Below are 22874 nucleotides of genomic sequence, written 5' to 3'. Positions count from 1 at the left end.
CATTCGAATGAGAGGAATGCAAAGAGAGAGATGTCTTACTCAGGTCCAGGTAGTCTTGAAAAAACAATTGTTTGCCCCCACCTGGAGCTGAGTAAGGCCAATGCTAGAAGTTTGCTCTTGCCGTAGCCCAGTTGAGTTTGTTCCAACTCTGCCTGTTTGAATCAATACTGAAGTGTTGATGTGTTGATACTTAAGAAGTTCTGTAGATGCAAAGGTGTTTGCTTAAGATACATTAGTGCGATTTCCACCAAGCAATTCCACTTGGCTAAATAGAGATGTTTACTTAAGATACATTAGTGCGGTTTCCACCAAGCAATGCCACATGGCTAAATTCCAATTCAGTTGCCAAACATTTTCCACCAAGCTATACCACTTAGCATGTTTGAGTGCTAACCAAATTTAAATTCCGTTCAGTCGTTCTGAAACAGAGCCATTTGGGTTAAAACCAAAGTTAATTCCGTTTGATAAACATCAAAGCTAATTCCGTTTGGTAAAGACCAAAGCTAATTCCGTTTGGTAAAGACCAAAGCTAATTCCGTTTGGTAAGAACCAAAGCTAATTCCGTTTGGGAAAGACCAAAGCTAATTCCGTTTGGTAAGCACCAAAGCTAATTATGTTTGATAAACATCAAAACTAATTACAAGAATTGGATAAATCTGAGAGGAGTGGGAAAACATTTGTATTGGTCAACAAATAAGTGCCTTTACATCCTGATAGAGAAGTTAGGGGATGATTCTATTGATAGTACTTCTTGAGGTTTGCTACGTTCCAAGGCCGAGGTATTACTTTGCCATTCAAATCCTCTAGGTAGTAAGCTCCATTTCCAACAACGGCTGTGATTTTATAGGGACCTTCCCAGTTCGGCCCAAGTTTGCCCTCACCAGGCACCCGTTTGTGATCCATAACTTTCCTCAAAACCAATTCTCCTAGTATAAATTGCCTTGGGAAAACTTTTTGGTTGAAACTTCTGATGAGCTGCTGCTGATAGGCTTCAAGTCTGATCAGCGCTGCCTCTCTTCGGCCCTCTGCCAAATCCAGTGCTTGCGCGATAGCTTCCTCATTACTGGAGTTCTCAAATAATTCAGACCGAAGGGTTAGGAGACCTACTTCGAGTGGGATGATGGCCTCCATTCCATAGGTTAGAGAGTAAGGTGTTTCTCCTGTAGGGCGTCATGCTGTGGTTCGGTAGGCCCATAATACATGAGGTAGCTCCTCAACCCATTTGCCCTTGGCATGTTCAAGCCGCTTTTTCACTCCGTTGATGATGGTTTTGTTTGACGCTTCCGCCTGACCATTGCTCTGTGGGTACCCTGGAGAAGAGTTCCTATACTCAATTCGGAGGTCGGCACAAAATTTTCTGAAGATCTTTCCATCGAACTGTGTTCCGTTGTTCGCGATCAGTATCCGCGGAATGTCGAAACGCATTTCTCAAAACAAACCGCTTTGTGTCTGCCTCTTTGATGCTTGCCAGTGCCTCGACTTCAACCCACTTAGTGAAATAGTCGGTTGCAGCAATAAAGAATCGCCTGTTCCCAGTGCCTTGCGCCAATGGTCCAACAATATCCAGGCCCCATTGCGCAAAGGGCCATGGGCTGGTGAGTGGAGTAAGGGTTTTGGCTGGCTGATAAATGAGTGGAGCAAACCTCTGACATTTGTCGCACCTCTGTACGTACTGCTGTGCGTTTTGCTGCATTCGTGGCCACCAGTACCCGTGAGTTAGGGCTTTGTGCGCTAGTGACCTCTCGCCAACGTGGCATCCACAAATCCCATCGTGAATTTCGTAGAGAACATTCTCGACGAGATTTGGATACACACATAGAAGGTAGGGGCCAAGGTAGGAACGTCTGTAAAGCTTCCTAGATGGTGAGATCCAGAATCGAGCTGATTTATGCCTGATCTTGTTGGCTTCCTTTCTGTCTTCGGGGAGTTTACCAGATTTCAAAAAGACCAATATTGGATCCATCCAGCTCGGCTCTAAGTTGTTACAGAGGACCGGAGATGCAATACTTGGTTCTGGTATGAACTCAACCCAAACTCTTCTGGCATCCTTTGTGTCCACTGATGAGCCTAGGCATGCCAGAGCATCCGCGTGGCTATTTTTGTCCCGACTGATTCGTTCCACTCGTATAGATTGAAATTTTCTGAGTAGGTCTCTGGCCTTGCCTGCGTACATAGCCATTCTTTCATCTCGAGTTTCATAGACCCCGGAAAGCTGGTTTACCACTAGTTGTGAGTCGCTGAAAACAAGAAGCTGTTCTACACTGAAGTGTTCGGTGCTCCGTAAGCCGGCCAATAACGCTTCGTACTCGGCCTCGTTGTTTGAAGCTTTCCAGCCTAGCCTGAGAGCCTGTTCCCAAATAAATCTTTCTAGAGAAATAAGAACTACTCCTGCCCCCGAGCCTCGGTTATTGGACGAACCATTGACGTAGAGTTGCCAGATGTTTCCAATAAAGAGTTTCCATGCTTCCGAAGCGCTGGGTTTTTCTTGTTCGGCGGCGCATGGCACCTGTGCCGAACTCAGATTCCCCGGTTCGGTACTCTGGGTGGGAGTGAATTCAGTGACAAAATCCGCCAAGACCTGGGCCTTAATTGCTGTCCTGGGTTGATACCGAATGTCAAACTCACTAAGCTCTACTGCCCACTTTGCTGTTCGGCCAGAAAAATCAGCTCGGCTGAATACAGATCTGAGGGGGAATTCAATGAGGACATTAATGGTATGCCCCTGGAAGTAATGTTGCAACTTTCTTGAGGCGATAAGCAGCGCGTAAGCTAACTTTTCCAGTGGTAGATACCGTGTCTCGGCATCTAGTAAAGTCTTGCTAACATAATACACTGGTCTCTGTTCCTTGTCAACTTCTCGAATTAATACTGCGCTCACGGTGTGATCTGAGACTGCTAGATAGAGGTATAGCTCCTCTCCCTGTTCTGGAGTGGATAGTAGAGGAGGTGTACTGAGGTATCTTTTGAGGTTCTGCAGTGCTTCGGTGCATTCGCTACTCCATTCAAATGCTGCCTTTTTCTTCAATAGTTGGAAGAAGGGCTTCATCCGATCTGAGGATTTGCTGATAAACCGATTCAGTGTGGCTGCCATTCCGGCTAGTTTCTGCAGTTCCTTAGACTTTGTTGGCACTTCGAGGTCCTGTATCGCCCTGATTTGATCCGGATTCGCTTCAATTCCTCTATGAGTGACCATGTATCCCAAGAACTTCCCTGTTCCTACCCCGAAGGCGCATTTCGAGGCATTGAGGCGAAGCTGGTGGTTTTTTAGGATGCTAAAAACTTCTCTCAAGTCTTTGAGGTGGTTTGTAGCGAACTTGCTTTTTACTACCATATCGTCTATATAGGCTTCCATGGTTTTCCCCAGTTGGTCTTTGAACATCCAAGTGATCATTCGCTGATAGGTCGCTCCGGCGTTCTTGAGGCCGAACGGCATTACTCTGTAGCAGTAAGTCCCTCTTGGAGTGATGAACGCTGTCTTTTCTTGATCCGGACCGAACAATGGTATTTGATGATAACCGCTATAGGCGTCCAGAAAACTCATGCGCTCATGCCCTGCTGTTGAGTCTACTAGTTGATCAATGCGAGGCAGTGGAAAACTATCTTTAGGGCAGGCTTTGTTCAAGCAAGTGAAATCGACACAAACTCTCCATTTTTCGTTCTTCTTCTTGACTACAACTGTATTGGATAGCCATTGCGGGTACTGTACTTCTCTGATTGCTCCCGAGGCTAGGAGTTTTTCGACTTCGGCAATCACTGTTTTGGTGTGCTCAACTGAGGATCGCCGACTTTTTTGTACGATGGGCCGAGCTGAAGGATTGATGTTGAGCTTGTGGCAAGCAAATTCTGGGTCTAACCCTGGAGTATCATATGCTGACCATGCGAATACCTCCATATTTTCCCTCAGGAGTTCCAGCAGCTGAAGTTTCTCATCAGCGCCTAGCGAGGTACCGATAAGGAAGTACTTTTCCGGGTCGTCTTCTTTTATCAAGACTTTTTCCAAATCCTCCACCATCTTTTCCTCCGGAGTTCCTCCCACATCTTCCAAGACTGGCTGTCCGGCCACTTCTACTGTCTATACCCGGTTGCAAAGTTGCTTTGCCTTTAATGCTGCCATGAAGCAATGTTTGGACGTAACTTGGTCCCCCGAAATCTGCTCTACTCCATGTTCCGTTGGGAAACGAATGAGCTGGTGATAGGTTGAAGGGACTGCTTCCATTCGATGAATCCACAAGCGGCCAAGTATGGCGTTATAAGGGGATGATGTATTAATAACCAAGAACTTTATCTGGAGGGTTTTTGTCCCTGCTACGACTGGCAATACTATTCGGCCGAGCGGCCATTCTGGCTGTGAATTGAAACCGACCAACGGGGCTGCCGCTGGGGTGAGCTGCTGCTCGGAGAGGCCGAGCTTTTTGAACAAATCATAGTACAGTATGTCTGCTGCACTGCCTTGATCTACTAGGACTCGTTTCACATCAAATCGTTTCCCAATCCCAACAGTTATGATCAATGCATCAGTATGTGGGTGCTGTATGCCTTCTAAATCTTTGCTAGTAAATGAAACAATGCACAGGGGGGATTTTGGTACGGTACGTACCTTTTTCGATGCCAGCTCCACTGACATGATTCGCTGAATTTGGGCAGCCTTAGCGATCTCTTCCTTCAGTGCCTCCTCAGATTCCTGAGCTGCTGTCCATGGATCACATTTATTATCAGCCGGGGCAGATGCTCATTGTTTGCTTCTGGAAGTGGGTTCCCCAGCTCGGCCACCTCCTTACCCTGATCAATATATTCCCTTAGGTGCCCAGCAGCCACCAGGTCCTCCAAATGTTGCTTTAGTGCCCTGCAATTCTGAGTCATGTGTCCCCTGTCTTGGTGGTAGGTGCACTTGAGCTTCTGATTGCGCCGAGCTGGATCTCCTAACATTTTCGACGGCCAAACAAAGAAGGGTTCTCTCTTGATCTTCTCCAGGATTCGATAGATTGGCTCCTTGAACACGGTCACAACGGCTTCATGGGATTTGGACTTATCCACCTCATTCACTGCAATCCCTCGGTGTTCTCCTCGATCCGTTTTCTTCTTCTGTCGGGCTACTTGTTCTGCTGATACTACCTCAATGGGGATCTGATCGTCCTCGAGACGAGCATACTGCTCGATCCTGGCGCGCAAGTCTTTCAAAGCTGTGGCCGGGCGCTTGGTAAGTGATTGTCTTAACTTACTTTCCGGACGCAGACCATGCTTGAAGGATATGACAGCCATCTGCTCGCTGCACACATTTTCTTCCAGATCGTTATACTCTTCCCAGTATCTCCTAGCATAACTGCGCAGCGTTTCCTCTTGCTCCTTCCTGAGGCCAAACAGTGTATCTGGTTCTTTCGGGATCTTAGTATTGGAGATGAACCTGGCCAGGAACTCTTCGGAGAGCTGCTTCCAGCCATGAATTGATCCAGCAGGGAGTAGATCGAACCATCGGAGTCCGGTTTCTCCCAGGCTGGATGGAAGACTTTGCACATCAGTGCCTTATCTCGGCTCCAGAGGGACATCATCTGTCTGAAATGGCTGATATGCGTCAGAGGGTCCGATTTCCCATCGTAGGAAGTGAACTTTGGTGGAGTAAACTTCTTTGGAGGTCTCATGGTTTCAATCTCCGGAGAGAATGGCGAAGAGACGAGTCTGTCCAGCGCTCGATGTTCTCTCTGGTGAATAGTACGGTCCAGATGATCTCGATGTTGCTCGTTCTGCCTATTGCCAATCAGCCAAGTGCAAAGGTCCTGAGGAGGGTATTCAGTTTGTTGACTACCCGTCTTCTGCCTCTTGGCCCTCCTCCGGCATGACCCACGGGTGTGGCTACTCGCTGCTTCGCTCTGTGTTGGGATTGGTTGGCTTCGTTGCCCGGAGTCATTCCTGGGGAATTTCTTCACTGGTAATTCTCTAGATGAGCTCCTTCGTTGCAAACGAGAGGGCTCTACTTCCGTCATCTTTTCCGTCGGATCACCCAACACCTTCTTAAGTTGAGCTTTCAATTCCTGTATCTCCATTCCCATGGAATCTATAATTCGATCTCTATAATCCTTTTCCAAAAGGAAATGATGAGAAGAACCTCCGGCGAAGGGCAGTCGATGCTCGACGAATTTGAGGGTTCGATTATTGTTTCCAGTTTGCTCCTCCAGAACTGTCGGGAGTGCCAAACCTTTGTCCTTCGTCTTCTCCGTCTGGGGAGTGTGTGCTGAAGGCGAAATGTCCTCAATCCCCATTGCCGGAACTGAATGCAGAGCTCAGAGGTGAAAATGATCCACGTTCACCGCACCAATTGTGCGTACCGGATTCCACACTAGATGAAAGAGGATCGGGGCTCCGCACTCTGCTGGACTATCCAGGGACTGGGACTCCTGCCACAGGATGCACCGTTAGAGCTGCCCGGCCAGGGTTGGCCGGATAACCTCTCCGGCGTGGGAATTAGCGATCGGTGAAGGGGTGTAGAGTTAAATTTGTATGTAAGTGTCGTTTAGATTGGAATCGTCCTCCTCCATGTGAAATTCATGTTATATATATATAGTGTTCCCTTACTTGCTTCTCAAGATGAGTTCATGGTGTATAGGTGCTGTCAGGTGTCCTTTCAGCATTGCTCCAGCTGGGGGACCACTTGATAGTTGCCATTGATTGTATATTCCATTGTAAGCATGCTGATAACAAACCACATTCCTTTGCCTCAACAACTTCCATGATTTTAGGTGTGGGGGACCAGCTGAGGTGGCAACCTGCACATGTTTGCACTCACAGATCCCACGTTTCCTTGCGAGGTTTCTCCAGCTCGGTACTGGTGTGCCTCGGCTCGGCCTTTTCCAGGCTCATTTACGGAGATGGGCTGGGCCATTATCTGTTCGGCCCACAAATTCCGTCCCGCAGCTCGGCCCAAACCAGCACTACGGCTGGGCTGGCCTTTCCGCTATGGGTTGGGCCTAAGTGCTGGAGGACTTGGGCGGGCTGTTGATCATGAAATTGGGCTCAACTGATCTGTCCATATACTCATCTGACCCACTTGGATTTGGGCTTTGTCGGATTGGGCCGGCCCAAGGCTTGGACCTGACCCGTTTCACATCTAGCCCCTTTATATATATATATATATATTTTGATCAATCAAAAAGAGACCTTTATTCATAAATAGAAAACAATACAACATTTGAGAAACATTACATCAATAGGAGGGGAGAAAAAGTCATCATATCTTAAAATCCAAATCACAACTAAGTTGGTATCCGGAAACAAGAACAATCATATAACAGTACTCAACCTCAAGTTTACATAGACCTCATATATGTGTGTAAAAATATTATGTAAAAAATTGGTACACCTAACATTATTGAATCCAATGTGGCATTGTGTGCTTAAAGACTTGACAAAAACACAAAACTACAAGAGTCTAGTTTCTTTCCCCGTCCACACTTGTTCAAACCAATGGGCCCTCAATTTTTAGATTCTTAGGTGTAGATAATATATATAGAAAGTCAAATTGATTCAATAATCATACCAGTATACTTTTATCATATTTATTTCCAAAAGAAATGACAATAAATATGATTTTAAAAATAAATTATTTATTTTTTTTGAATATTAAGATAATAAAATTAGGTAGTTAGGTTATCGGATCAATGATTTTTTAGCGGAGCAAAATAGTTTTAAAAACAGATTATAAATTTCAAACCGTGGATCAAACTAACCTGCAGTTATCAAGCAGATCAATACGGATTGAATGGTGCGGATTAGGTCATATTTTCCATAGCCCTAGGTGTGATATATCCACAATTGATTCTTAGTATTCTTTTTTATTCTATTTTCTTTTTTATTTTTATTTTTTTGTTGAGTTTTTTTCTCTTCACAAATCCCCTCAAATCCTTGATTTAATACAACTTTAATTTCAAAATATATTATATCATCATGCATGTTAATCATATCAACATGAAAATTGCCAACTAACTTATTGTGTGGTGAAAAAATAATTTTGAAACACACATAAAAATAAATCAAAGCAAAGTGAATAAATTTTTGCTATCGCTTACTTTTTATTTTTTCATTTTATTAATCCCTCTTTAAATTCTTAATCTAAACACAATCAAAATAAATTTGAAAAGAAAAATGAGAGAATTCATCAACCATGTGAAAAACATGCATGGAGGCTTTATAACAATGATTTTAAGTATATATGTACTGATAATTCAAGTAATTTAAGGCTGGGAAAAAGGATGAGAGAGGGTAGGAGCCATGGTGGAAGGTGGCAGCCGGTGTTCTATAGGAGAAGGCTCAGGGTCAAAATTGCAGGGCTTTTGTTAGTAACCTCATTACAATCTTTGTGAATAACTTGCCCAATGAGATGGATCCGAAAAAGTTATTCAGGATGTATTCAAAGTTCGGAGTTGTTCGCCATGTGTTCATATCCTACAAGAATAGCAAAATGGGGACAGAGTTTGGTTTTGTTAGGTATGATTGTGAAGTTGCAACGAGGATAGCAATCCAGAAGACAAACAGGGTGTGGTGCGATAACAAAGAATTGAAGGTCAAGTTTGCAGACTATGATAAAAGCAATGGTCGGAGAGCTGTTTTCACCAGTAATGCAGTGTCATTGGTTGGCCACATTAAGACCCCAGAGGTTAATAGCAAGATCACTACCTTTAGGGGAGACAAATCCTTTGCAGATGTTATGAGACAAGGAGGTGGTGAAGCCATTAGTTGCTTGAAGGTTTTGGCTTCAAATGAAGGTTATGAATGGTTAGATAGTACTATAATTGTCCATTTGAAGTCTTTGACTTTGGTGGGTAGTTTAGAAGCATTGGTGAAAAATTATAATCATAATATCTTTGTTCGTTTTGGAGGTGGTAACATTGTGCTACTCTCATTTGGGTCCAAGGTTGAACTTGATAAAGAATTCAGTTCGGTTGCTATGATTATCCAAGAATTGTACGAGGAGATTAGATTTTGGGGGGAGGACTTTGTATTAGAACCCTCTCATCTCATTTGGTTGCACTATTTTGGTATTTCGTTTCATGTGTAGAATCCTAGCACTTTTCAAAGGATTGGCAATTTGTGGGGAGATATCATCAGATATGATTCCTTGGATTCAAAATCACTGGTTTGTGGGAGAATACTAGTGCATACCAGAGTTATGGAGACTATTAACTCTATGGTGTCTGTGGAATGTAATAACAGGCAGTTTGTTGTTTCGGTGAAAGAGGGGCTGACAAGTCTGGATTTCATGGAGGAAATAGGACAGAAGTGGGGTCTCAGTTCGCTTGTCGGTCATCCGTCGGAATCTTTAGTTGCTGGCGGCAGGAGTAGGAAAGAGAAGAGTCATGAAGAGATAGTAGGTAATGATGAGGTGGTGTAGATTTATTCCTCCCAGAAGGTAGTTACAGCTGATGTATCTGGCATGCATGGGCATTGGGATTCGGTGTCGACTGTGAATGAAACAAGCTTAGAGCATGCTTTTCAACAGTAGGCTTGTGAATGTGAGGGGCGAAGGATTTTGAATACTGTTAGGCCTGCTAATGATTTGGGTTTTGTTAGGTCTCAGGTGGGCTTCATAAGGAGTATTAGTAGATCACTTAGGCCTCAACCTGGGTTGAATTTAGAAGTTATGCTGTGTGAACCCTCTTTTGTTGGGCCTCATCTTGGTAAAAGGTGCATTATTATTGATATAGAGGAGGTGGGCCAGAATATGGGGTTAAGCCTTCTAATATTGGGGAGAATTTAGAGGTAGGGGTCATAGAGGGTGCTCCAGCTGAGTCGGTGGATGAGGGCATCTCTGGAAGCATCGTTGGTGTTGAGAACAAGGCTAATCCGTAGACCAAATTAAAGCTCAAGGATGTCAAGAAGGGCTGTAAGAATCCGATTCCACTGAAAGTGATTAAAGGCGTCTTGAGACCTCCTGGGCAAAGGATGTAACGCCTCCAAAATAATACAATAAATACAATCCAAACATAAATTAAAAACAGCATGAATCAGAGTAAATAGTCTTTTCATTACGTGAAATTAATAATACAAAAGAGTTTAACATAATTAAAGGCCCTATTGGCTTACATCTTTCCAAGCCTTGACTTGGTCACACAAAAGAAGACTAGCTCATACACATTTAGCCCTAGGCTTTACAAAAATATACAATACAAATTAAAGAAGCTCTTGCCCTCAAAATATCCCTCTAAGCTATTTCCTTGGTGGAGGTAAGTCACCAACACCTGAAAATGTTATTCCCAAATAAGGTGAGCCACAACCCGGTAGAAATCATCTAGCACAATATATGAAACTTAGCAAAAGTATAAGTATACTATGCATACATAACGTCAGTGATAGAGACATTCACAGTTTATATAATTATAAGGTACCAATTTCCATTCATTTCGTTACATGAACCAGTTTCATTATCTCTTTAACAATCCAAATGAGACTTCAACTCATTAGTTCTACCATCACATCAATAATGCATGAACACTTCAAACTTTTCTTTCACAGAAATTTCGTCTGCGGGCTGCCGTCAAATGGGACCCATGTACAGGTAGGCTATACAAGCACTACAATTGCCATTTTACAGATATTTTGTCTGCGGGCTAGGCACCCATGTATAATTTCTGGACTTTCACCCAGGACACTTCGGCCAACTTAATTATAATGGAGTCCAACCTTTTTCTCCTCCCAAACAATTATTCATACATATGCAATGTATTTAAACACAACATCAAACAATGAAGCACATCTCCTTTCCACTCCCACATAATCATACATGTACAATGTATATAAGCATAGTCATATCCAATGTCAAACAACAAGAGATTAGTTTCAATTCACCTAATCCTCATGCAATTTCTACAACAATCATAGTTATCCTCCACCGATAGCCTAATACAGTTATTTCTAAATAGATGTTCAATCTCATGACAGATAATTTATTCAAATTTCCAAAGAATGAGTTAATACATGACTTATCCCACCATTCATATCAATACTCTCTCAATTTCACATTTTCAATGGTAATTTCAATTGTCTCTATAAAATAATCATGAGTCATTTTAGGGAAAAACTTCTCATTTTCTAATTATCAACCCAAATATCATTTCCAACCATTATGACCCAATATCATTTCATTTTCACAACCCACATTCATGTATTTCATGTTTAACAACAATCCCTCTTTCCTTATATACCCAAACCCTAGGTTTGCTTACAACATCCTCAACTCACATTGTTATCACACAAGATACAAATAACTAAGCTAAATAACATATGAAGGTGTAGAAAAGATCCCTACCTCAAAGGAAGAAGATGAGTCAAACAAGAGAGAAATTCCCAGAACGCTGAAACTCACTTCTATTCGGATCAAAAAGTAGATCTTGACGAGCGCTATCTTTTTCTCAAAGTCACTAGGGTGAAAAGATCAATGGATCTAGATGAAATCTAAGAGAGAAGGTTAATTCTAAAGAGAGAGGCTCAACAATAAGCTTTTTGGAAATTTTTACAGATAGAGAGATGTGAAAAGGTGACTCAAAATATTATCTTCTCGGACTGTTATATGCGCAGTTCGCTCGAGCGTGGAAAGCCCCGCTTGAGCATTAGACACAAAGTTCCGCTCAAGCGTGAAAGTTGGCGCTCGAGCATAAAATACACATTTCCAAAAGTTTTGCAGACGAAGGTCCCCGCTCGAGCGTGGAACTGGACGCTCGAGCATCCAAAGCACTTTTCCAGTACTTCAGAATTACAAAAGAGTTGTTGAGAATTGACAAATCCCACTCGAGCGCAAGAATGCCCGCTCCAGCGAAAGAGCCAAAATCTGAGCAATAGAAGTTTGGAAAAACAAGCAACCAACCTGTCCCAAACACACAACTACAACCCAATAACCAAAACAAAGGGGAAGACAAAGGAAAGAGATATGAATAACTATTCAAAACCATACCAACCCGAGTCCGGAATACAATAAGTGACGGGTTAAAATCGAAATTGCTATAAAGGAGCCGTAATCAGCTAACCACTACTAAGAAAGGGGCCTCTCTTAAAGCTGCGATTGCAACGTTTTCGTTGGCCTCATCTTCAAAGTTGGGGTCTAGCAGTGGAAGAATTATTCTTAATGAAGCTTAAGCAATTGTGCAGTTGGGTAAAGCTTTGGGTATTGATTTTGATGATCATGAGGATGTTGTGCTTAGTAGAAATTGCTGATTTGGAAAGGCAAGATATGGAAAGAATTGAGCAGAGGAGGAACCAGCAAGTCAGGTAAGTTTTTGCATGTTTTGGGAGTGTTGGAGTTTTTATTATTGTATTATGCATCTTCTGTCCTGGAATATTCGAGGTTTGGGGAGGGAGGTTTAAATGAGGAAAATTAGGAAGGTACTTAAAGATGAAATGTGGATATGGTGTTTTTTCAAGAAACTAAGAGAGTAGTTATTAGTTCTGATATGGTGAGATCCATTTAGCCTTTTGATAGATTTGAATTTTTGGAAGTTGGTGCGAATGGCTCCGCTGGTGGTCTTTTGTGTGCTTGGAATCCTGAAGTCTTCATGCTTCAGGATAGTTGTTGTATCAAGAACTTTATTGTGTTAGCTGGCAAGATTAAATCTGAGTTTGAAGGTGTGTTAGTTAATCTCTATGCTCCTAATGATGTTGTCAAGAGAAAGGATTTATGGGATTTGTTTGTCAGGATCAAACCATTGTTTCCTAATCCCTGGTGTATTAGGGGCGATATTAATGAGATTAGGTGTATGAGTGAAAGGATTGGTTGCGCCAGGAGAAGTGTGGGTATGCAGGATTTTAATGAGTTCGTTGATAAATTTGAAGGGGTGGAGCTGCCTATGTCAGGGAGAAAGTTCGCTTAGAGTAATTCCAGTGAAAATAGTAAATGGAGTCGCATTGATAGGATTGTTCTAGACTCTGATTGGCTCCCTGTTTTCAATTTTAAATGTTGGGAGCTGCCTAGGTCTGTGTCTGATCATTGTCCTATTATTCTGAAGGAAGATAGTAACGACTAGGGTCCTAAACCTTTTAGGTTCTTGAACTATTGGGTTCTCCATTCTGGTTTTTTGCCTATGGATGAAAAGGTAAGGTTTGGCTTGCCACAGGTTTTGATGGGTGGGTTGGTTATAGATTGTCCAAAAAGTTGGGTTTTTTAAATAAGCATCTTAAGGAGTGGAATGTATCTGTATGTGGTAACCTTACATCCCAATTGAAACTTACTGAGGAGGAGTTCCATCAGTTGGACTTGCTAGCTGAGTCTAGAGAGTTGTTGGCAGTTGAGAAATCCAGAAAAACAGAGTTGAGGGAGTCAATTTGGAAGTTAAGTAAGAGGGTAGGGTGGTTTTGGCTCCAGAAATCCTGACGAGACTAGACTCTTAGAGGTGATAAAAATACAAGGTATTTCCACTTGATGGTTAAATGTAGGTAGAACATTAACCTCATTAACTCAGTGGTAGCAAATGGAGTGGTGGTTAATGATCCAACAACAGAAAAAAAAAGAGGTCTGGAATCATTTCAAGAGTGCTTTTTTGGAACCATGGAAGGCAAGGCCCAAAATGGGAGGTGTATTCCAGACCTTAGTTGGTTCCCAAGCTTTTGATCTTAAAAAGGAGTTCACAGAGTCTGAGGTATGGAGTGCTCTACAGGTCTGTGATGGGAATAAGGCCTCTAGGCCAAATGGCTTTAATCTTTTGGCTATTAGGAAGTGTTGGAAATTTCTGAAAGGGGATATCATGCTATTCTTCAAAGAGTTTTTTGCTAATGGAAAGCTGGCCTCTGGTCTTATTTCTTCATTTATTGCTCTTATCTTCAAGAATAATAATCCCAGTAGCCTCAATGACTACAAACCAATTAGTCTTATTGGTTCCATGTACAAGATTCTTGCCAAAGTGCTATCTAGCAGGTTGAAGTTAATTATTCCATCCATTATTAGCCCTTCCCAGTCAGTTTTTTTTTGGGAGGGGGAGAGATTTATTCTTGATGGGGTGCTTGTAGCAAATGAGGTGTTGGACTGGTGGAGGAGTAAAAAAAAGAAATGGGTGATTATTAAAATCGATTTTTAGAAAGCGTATGACTGTGTAAATTGGAATTTCTTATTTAATTTGATGGAAAGTTTTGAATTCGGTCTCAAATGGAGGAATTGGATTAAAAGTTATGTTACTAATGCTAGAATCTCTGCTTTAGTTCATGGTAGCCCTATAGATAAGTTTATCGCTAAAAGGGGTTTAAGGCAAGGGGATCCTCTCTCTTCCTTTTTTTTTTTTTTTTTAATTTGGTTGTGGAAGGTCTTAATATCTTGATTTTGAGGGCTAGAGAGTTGGGTTTTTTCAAGGGGGTTGTTATTGGGAATGATTTGGTAAATGTATCACACCTTCAATTTGCAGATGATACTATCTTGTTCTGTGAGGCCAATCAGGAGGAAATTCTTTGTATCAAGAGGCTGCTTCGATGCTTTGAAGTTGTTTCTAGACTTAAGATTAATTACAACAAAAGTTTGGTTATTAGAGTTGGTGTGGAAAAGGACATTCTAGATCAGTATGTTGATATACTCAATTATTCCAAAGGTGTGCTTCCAATTTCTTTTTTGGGCTCACCTCTTGGTGCTAGTCCTAGACTTAAATCATCATGGCCCCCTGTTGTTAGGAAGTTTAAAGTTAAGCTTGCCAGTTAGAAGAGAAGGCATTTATCTTTTGGTGGCAGATTATCTTTAATTAAATATGTTTTGAGCAACGTTCCTGTTTATTATTTATCTTTGTTTAAGATTCCTGGATGAGTTACTAAAGAACTTGATCGAATTCAAGCTTCCTTTTTATAGGAGGGATCTGACCTTAAGAAAAATGTGCATCTGGTTAAGTGGTCTGAAGTTACTAAAGATTTGAGAGTTTGTGGTCTTGTATTAGAAGGATTAGAGATGTGAATCTGTGTTTTCTGGCTAAGTGGTGGTGGAGGTGATTTGGGTGTGTGGAGAATGTTCTTTGGAAAGACATTATTTGCATTAAATATAAGTAGGCTCCAAAGTCTTGGTTGCCTCCAACTGATCTTCAAATTAGTGGCTCTAGAGTTTGGACTGACATACTGTCAGTAGTTGTCTTGAGGCCTACTTTCTTTGATTTCCTGCATGTAGCAACCCTCACCTTACTCTTGTCATACTTGCATACATTCATGCATGATCTTGTCTTGTTATGTTGATTTCAAGTTTTGCCTTGCCTTGTTTTGTTCAAGTATTGCTTGCATGATTTTGTTCTTTGCTTGGCGTGTAGCCGAGGTCATCTTGATCATAGTTCACCTCTGAACCTTTGTACCTAGAACAGTTTTGGAACCTTGGTCGACACCCATCTTCACCTCGGGCTTGTTGCCGAGATGTTTCGTACTTAGTGATCTTTGTCCTTGGACAGGTATGGCCTAGACCGAGGTGTGGCACAGCTTAGTCAAGTGTCATCCTTCCTAGCCGATGTCTTTGTTATCCTGTTGCCGAAGCTTTAACTTCAGCCGATGTCATTACTTGCCGATGTGTCTTACCCCAGCTTGCTGCGTACGCTTTGTCATAGACTTGTCTTATCAATCAATCACCTTTTGAGTTGAGCCAACCCGATAGCGCCATGTGTCCGAGCTGATTATTAAGACAGCCGGCAGACCTAGAAACAAATCATTTTTGTCTCAAATCTTCACCTTTAGAGAGAGAAGCTCTAGAGAGAAGGAGGAGAAGTTCTTGAGTGAGAGTAGATCTTCCAAACTTGATCTTCGAGGTTTGAACCGTTGGATTGGAGCTTTGAGGTTAGAATCTTGATCTACTTTGGTTGTTGTTGTTGATCATCTAACTGCATTGCATGATCGGTATTGTTTTGCATGTCATGCATCGATTTGAAGTTGGTTTTGAAAAGAGAAAATGGTTTTCTTGTGTTCTTGAAGGAAGTCTCGTTTTGATCCGAAAGTTTGGCACAAGAACCATGTTTTTGTGTTTGTTCTTGCATGACCTTCTTGTATGGGTACCCAGGTCCATGCTTTGAACTCTTGACTTGAAATCTCAGATTTTTGTAACAAGTTATGACCTTGCATTCGTTTTTCCTCATGATCATGTTCTTCATATTCTTCAAAGGGAAACTCAGGTTTTCCCGACTTTGTTTGTTGAGGCCCTCGGGACCACACCTCGGCAAGGTGGTGTGGGACCTCGGCAAAGACCTAGTTGGTACCCAGTGTGTTTTCATGAGACGGGAGCAGTGTCCAAACTCCCAGCATGTTTTGCCTTGTTATTGACTTGGATTTGGTGAAAATGCCGAGATCATTCGCATGTATATATTAAGCTTGTTTTGAGAATGTGATTGCCATGTGATTGTAGGACCTTGATCTTTGCTTTGAGCCTACACCTGAAGAACTAGGTGAGTGGTGCTTTTAATAAAGCTATGTTATACTGTTTTTGATAAGTCTTGCTTTGCTTTGTTTTGACGAAAGTATTTGTTAAGCATGAATGAATAGCCCTGTTTTGATATACCAAGTATAAGCTTTGTTTTGATGTCATCCTTGAAAAGTCCCTTGTGCTGGAGGACTATAAACTTTCGCAGCACTAAGTATAAAAGGATATGGTCCTTTCTTGGAAAGACTATGATGTTAAATCGGGCTACGGGCCTAAGTAACACAAGTTTTATGATGTTAAATCGGGCTACGGGCCTAAGTAACACAAGTTCCATAATGTTAAATCGGGCTACGGGCCTAAGTAACACCAGATCATCGTGTTAAAAGGAGCTACGGGCTTAAGTAACACAAGTCCCTTGTGCTGGAGGACTATAAACTTTCGCAGTACCTTTGACTAATCGATTACGGATCGTACAGTCCTTGTTTTGCCACTGACGGTTTACCGCGTGGACTTACTTGTTTTGATAAGCTTGATGTGTTTTTGCCGATGTCAGTAGGCATCCCTTGAGACTTGTTGATAGATGAATACGGTTCATCCCTTGGTTGATAAAGATTTGATGTGTTTTGTTCTGTAAGTATCTCGGCTAATATTCGTACGGTTTTTGACATGTTTCGTTTTGAAAGACTTCGGCTATGTTCATGCAAAACCTTTATTTCTAGTACCATTCACTGAGTATTCAAGCTCACCCTCTCTCTATATATGTAGGTGATGAGCAGGACGTCGGCGACGCCTAGAATGTGTTTTGAAAGCTTGTTTTGGATCCATGATTATGTCGGCTTTATTTTGTATTCACGTCGGCAATGTCATTTTTTTTTATGTCGGCAATTCTTGAAAATTATGCTTCTTGGCTTGTATTCACCGTATTCATTTTTTTGTATATGTCGGCTCGAGAAGCCTTTTGATCAAGATGTAATACGTATTTTGCTTTGTGGCATTCAAGTTTGTAAAGTTGTAAAGATGTATGCCATTACATTGGATCTATGCACTACTCTTATGGACCACTTGTATGTTGATTTATTTCTTCCGCATTTGAGAGCCTCGTTTATTATACTCTGATTGTGTTAAACTTTGAAAGTTGGCCTTCGGTAATTACGGATTACTGGCCATCACGGCACCAAACTACTAGGGGCGGTTTGGGGTCGTGACATTGCATTCCTATATTAGTATTGCTTTTAGAGATGGCTATAGGTGCTCTTTTTGGAATGATTCATAGATTGATGCAGCTATTTGAAGTTAGCTTTCCCTAGACTGTTTATGCTTTCTCAGGATAAAGAAGCCTCTATTTTTGATATTTTTAGTAGAAGGTCTTCATCTTCTAGGTGGGTGTTAAACTTTAGAAGAAACTTCTATTCTTGGGAATCTATAGATTTATTTGCTCTTGTTCATGTGCTTAATTTTGTCCCAGAGTTAAGAACTAGTGTGGAGGATAAATTGGTATGGACTTCTGGTACCTCAACGGTCTATTCAGTGAAATCAGCTTATGAGTGGCTTTCCTCCAATGACAGCTCAGGATTAGTAGTGCCTAGGTTGCTATGGAAGGGTATCTTTCTTCCAAAAAAGCAGTTCACATGTTGGTTGGCTGGAGAGGTAGACTTAAAACGTCTGTGTTTCTGTAGAGTATTGGTGTTCTGGACCCCAGTGGTTCCTCTCTGTGCTACTTTTGTCATTCCTTTGCTGAAGATGTAAGTCATGTCCTTCTTCATTATCAGTTTTCTTGGTGTATATGGTCTGAAGTGGTAAAGTATTGGAGTTTGGTATGGGTTGTGCCTAAGAATATAACTCAACTTCTGGATTGGTGGAGTGGTTTTAAGTTTAAGAAAATGCTTAAGTGTATGTGGGATGCATTACCATTTGTGGTCGTGTGGTATGTGTGGAAGGCTAGGAATGAAATCAAATTTGCTGGTTCAGTGGTTAACTAGTGTGGTGTCTGTGAGTCCATTAAGTTGCACATTGCTTGTCACACCCCAAACTCGAGTACGACCGGCCGTGGCTCACAGGGCCTTAGCCCAAGGCACACATAAGCTTAAACACGAGTCCATAATCACATTGAACAACTAAACAATAGTCCAATAATAAATAACCAAAACTCAATCCAGTGACATGCCACAATTATAAACGGCAAAATCAACCGTAATCAAAACCATCCAAACTTATACAATATAAACAGCCCATATATCAAAATAATCCTAAATGAATCCCAATAAAAATAAAAAATAATAAATATGCACAAACTTGACATAACACTCTAAAATAAATGAATGTCCTAGAAGTCCTTGCAATCGATTCCTCGTTATGCCATAAGTCCACTCTAAGACCTTTTAACACCTGGAAGTGATAGACAACTAAGTCAGCTGATAGCTCAGTGAGTAGCAACATGGATAGTATATACAGTTTTGAAAACAGGGATCAATTCCAAAATAAGATATATCACAGAAACTAGATTGACATACAATTTGGTAAAGACAACCTGTTTCAAAAAGAAGGTTCCACAGTTCAACAGTTAAAATACTCATGTCTCTCAAGAACATGATAAATGATATTTTTCACTTAAAGCAGATTACAACATGAACACCAATAATTTTCTGGGTACCAAGAAAATAATAAGTAATATGCCACACAGTTCTCAAGGCCATAAACCCCGTTGGATCCAATATCGAACTAAGAGTCATCCTTAGGGTGGCAACTTGGGCCTTTTCTCAAAGACGATCCGATTGAAGCTCACCTAGCTTAACCTAGGTCTTTTCCTTACAATCGTTGAGCACTAGAGTCATCACGGCCCAACCCGGATATGTTTCCTAGTGGCCAGAGTCACCACATACAGTGGAATAATTTCCCTGGACTAAATACACATATGGTCCTAATAATCAATACGCATCAGTTTCGAAAAACATGGTAGTTCATCATTATAAACATGAGACCAAAACAAATAGTTTACAGTATGCCAAGTTCACACATGTTTCAGAAATAATTTGATTACATTGATAATATAATAATTTATCAAAATAGTTTAGTCATGAAACAAGAATTTAATTTTCCAACAGTTCAGGGTAGGGAAACATTTATAAAAATATGTAGCATGAAACTACTCACCTGAAAACGAAATAATATAATCCTCGAATTAAGTATAAAAGTCCAACTAGTGCCCTGAACCAAGTATGAAAACTACACGTCACTACTACTTTAAAAATACTAAAGAATAAGAACTAAGTAACCCCAAACTAAAGCGCACTAACACGGCTCATCCCAACTCACCGTTACTCTTAAATATTACCTAAGTTCATGTTCTTCAAGGTCTAAAATCACCCAAGACATGGGTTCAAATCGAAACTTAATTAAAAGTAACTTTAAGATAAAACAAAATTTTAAACTAGTTTTCTCAATCTATTCACTAACTTTGAAAATTAAAAACCCATTCCACGTTGTTCGGAAAAATTCTAAAACCCTTAAGATATCAACTAATATATCCTAAGTTTCAAACCCAAACCGTTTCACTTGATTTGCTTATCGAAATAATTATCTACAATTAATTATATCTGAATAGGTTGTTTTCTGCAGTACTTTAAAGAAATTAATGGTTCTCTTAGTATACATGAGCAATCAACGCAAGGCCAAAAACGTACGAAACTAGACTCGTAACCAGTTCTAATGACGCTGATTTGATAATTTTCAGATTTATACCAAAAAAAACAACACTCCCAAACTTACTGTTTAAAACCAGTTTTCTAGACAGATTTAAATGCATCAGTTTATATGGATTTTGACTCCGCAAAATTATGAAAAAGTTTAGATATGCAATACAATATGTAATTAATCTACTGTAAAAATTTCAGTTCAAAATTCATTCGTTTGATATGGTTTCTTGATTTCTAAAGTTTGTTGGCAAATTAATATTCTTAGGAGTAACATTATGAATTCAATTAAAATTTTTAGAATACTATCCCAATCAGCTAATCCATTCCTTTTTCTTCCACCAACTCATAACACCCACAAGCACCATAACTATGCAAACAACATATTATAATAGAACAAGAATAGATTGATTAATACCTTAGAGAGTTGTTGAGACACAAGGGTGCTTTCTCTCCCTCTCTCTTTTCTATCTCTTGCTCTCTCTTCCTCTCTCACGTTTCTATTGCTGCTGTTGCTATAGTGTTGATTAGGAACCCTAGGTTTGTTATATATATATATATGTATAAAAACAAAACTCTAAATAATTATCCTTTGTTTTATATTATTTTTTTCCCTCTCACCATTAATTTAAATAAAATATAACTATTATTAAAACAAAATATACTTACTAACTTGCCCTCTATTTTTTTAAAATAATAAATCTTACCTCTAAATTAAATACTTTCACCATAAATTTATTTTAAGTTTAAAATTAATTAAAAGACCTTCCAATAATATTTAATTCACACTTAAAGATTCACAATAAAATATTTGAGATTTGTAAAACTATTATCTAATTATTTATTTTATTTGCATATTTGGATTCTCACATTACTTTTCTGGTAAAGTTCCATGCTAAGGGGGTGGTTTTTTCATCAATGATTTGCTTTATAACTTGAAATCTATCAAGGGGCTTTAAGTTGTGGTTGATGCTGTCTATCTCTTTGTTTTAGGTAATAGTGGTTGTTGTTGTCTATCACTTTGTTTTGTTGTGGTTGCTGCTGTGTTGCCCTGTGTTGTTGTTGGTTGGTTTCTCATTAACTAGCTTTTGATTTGTACTAGTACATGATTGGATGATTTTCTTGTGCCAATCTCGATGGGATGAGTAAAGTTCACTATAATGCTATTAACATTATTTTTATTTATCTTTATTGATGTAAGATATAAGGATTTTTTCCTTAGTTCTCATTCAATAAAGTTTTATTTTTGCAAGTAAAAAAAAATATATATATGTACTGGACCAAACTCCTCTTCAGTTGAGTTTTCAATTTGAGGGTGTTGTTGGGTTTCTGTGTACCCACCATGGAGCTTGTATCGATAATTTGAACCATTCAGTATGTAGGACTTATTGAATACTTCATCCCTGTAAAAAATCACGTTAATTAAATTTCGATAAAGGTTTGATTGGATCACATATTATTGTATGAAATCCATTACATATATAGCGGTTTTTCATTATTGTTTAATACTAGTTTGTGCAACACTGACATGTGAAATAAATAGGGAAATTAATTATATGTTAATTTAATCCAAATAGGCATTCAAATAACATATGGGTCCTTACTTGAGACCATAAACAATTATTTATTCCATTAGTTTGATTTATTACAAAAACTTTCCAGCCAATGATGATCAGACATCCACATTAATTCAAAACATTTGGGATATAATCCATTTTAATAATAAAACCATATCATGATCATATATTTCTTCTATCAGAAGCGTTAAAAAATGATATATAATTTCATTTTTTAAATTCACATTTTAGATTGAGGGGTTATTTGGAATGTCCTAAATAAGTATACTTTTTTGACTTTTTGAACTAAAAAGTTGAGGAAAAAATATAGTTATTTGGGTTAACTTTTTGACTTTTTATGAAAAAATGTATATTAAAAAATTGTATAAATTAGTGTGTAGAGAAAAATTAGAATTAAGAGTTGCGTAGCCGTATTTTTTGACTTTTGATGAATAGTGATAATTTTTTGACTTTTTTTCAACTTGCCAAACTTGACCTTAATGATGTATAAATAATAATTAATTATTAATAAGAAAATATATATGACAGAGAGAGCAATAAGGCATGAAAGTGATTAGTTGATTGATCATTAAACTTGAAAAATAAATTTAATAATAATAATAATAATAATTATTATTATAATAATAATAATAATAATAATAATTATTATTATTATTATTATTATTTTGGATTTTCAATTTTTTTAACAACAATGCTAGAGGGCCACAATTTTTGTGGCTACAATAGCTCAAAACTGTCAAAACGACGTCGTTTTGGCATGTTTTGCACTCAAAACGACGTCGTTTTGACAGTTTTGAGCCATTGTGGCCACAAAAATTATGGCCCTCAAACATTTTCCTTTTTTTAAACTCTTAAATTTTGATGGTTGGTGAGATAATCTGTCACATTCACGCTCTCTCTCTCTCTCTCTGTCTCTCTCACGCACGCACGCACACACGCACTTACCTGGACATGAGAATACTGATGCGTTGTGACCACTCATGGAGTTGACACCAAGGTTATTTTGATGATTTAAATTATTTACATTGTAAAATTTATTGAGTTAAGTATTTGATAAAAATTAAGTTAATTCCACATTCATAACTACACGATTAGGGTCTAAAAATAAATAGTCTATTATCAAAATCATGTTTGCTGTTTATTTTTTAAAAAAGAAATGTTATATTTTTTTATGGTTACAAATGTCTGATTGATTTAATTTTTTTTAATAAATGATCTACTTAACGAACTTTATAATATAAATAGTTCAAATCATTAAAATAGACTCGGTAT

At 39.6% G+C, this 22874-nt stretch overlaps 3 protein-coding genes across 3 annotated transcripts; 1 reads left to right on the top strand and 2 right to left on the bottom strand.

Moving 5' to 3' along the window:
- Nucleotides 1-735: 735 nt before the first annotated feature.
- LOC145795623 (uncharacterized) lies at nt 736-1131 on the bottom strand. Its single transcript, XM_082880461.1, has one exon. The coding sequence runs from the start codon at nt 1129-1131 to the stop codon at nt 736-738; it is 396 nt and encodes a 131-aa protein (XP_082736587.1).
- Nucleotides 1132-1330: 199 nt separating this feature from the next.
- LOC114291637 (uncharacterized) lies at nt 1331-4012 on the bottom strand. The gene has a single exon (XM_082880460.1). The coding sequence runs from the start codon at nt 4010-4012 to the stop codon at nt 1331-1333; it is 2682 nt and encodes an 893-aa protein (XP_082736586.1).
- Nucleotides 4013-13541: 9529 nt separating this feature from the next.
- On the top strand, nt 13542-14656 carry LOC145795622 (uncharacterized). Its single transcript, XM_082880459.1, has 2 exons — nt 13542-14007; nt 14271-14656. The coding sequence occupies exons 1-2, from the start codon at nt 13542-13544 to the stop codon at nt 14654-14656; spliced, it is 852 nt and encodes a 283-aa protein (XP_082736585.1).
- Nucleotides 14657-22874: the final 8218 nt, after the last annotated feature.

This window comes from Camellia sinensis, chromosome 7 (genome assembly GCF_055761805.1).
Source record: "Camellia sinensis isolate YWXY chromosome 7, ASM5576180v1, whole genome shotgun sequence".
Taxonomy (NCBI): domain Eukaryota; kingdom Viridiplantae; phylum Streptophyta; class Magnoliopsida; order Ericales; family Theaceae; genus Camellia; species Camellia sinensis.
This window is presented reverse-complemented; position numbering and strand designations above follow the sequence as displayed.

Bases quoted from the DNA above. Each gene is read 5' to 3' on its own strand.
- LOC145795623 (XM_082880461.1), bottom strand. From the start codon at position 1,131: ATGGAGGCCATCATCCCACTCGAAGTAGGTCTCCTAACCCTTCGGTCT.
- LOC114291637 (XM_082880460.1), bottom strand. From the start codon at position 4,012: ATGGTGGAGGATTTGGAAAAAGTCTTGATAAAAGAAGACGACCCGGAA.
- LOC145795622 (XM_082880459.1), top strand. From the start codon at position 13,542: ATGGGAGGTGTATTCCAGACCTTAGTTGGTTCCCAAGCTTTTGATCTT. The intron at 14,008-14,270 runs GTAAAAAAAAGA...TGGTTGTGGAAG, and splicing joins GGTGTTGGACTGGTGGAGGA to GTCTTAATATCTTGATTTTG.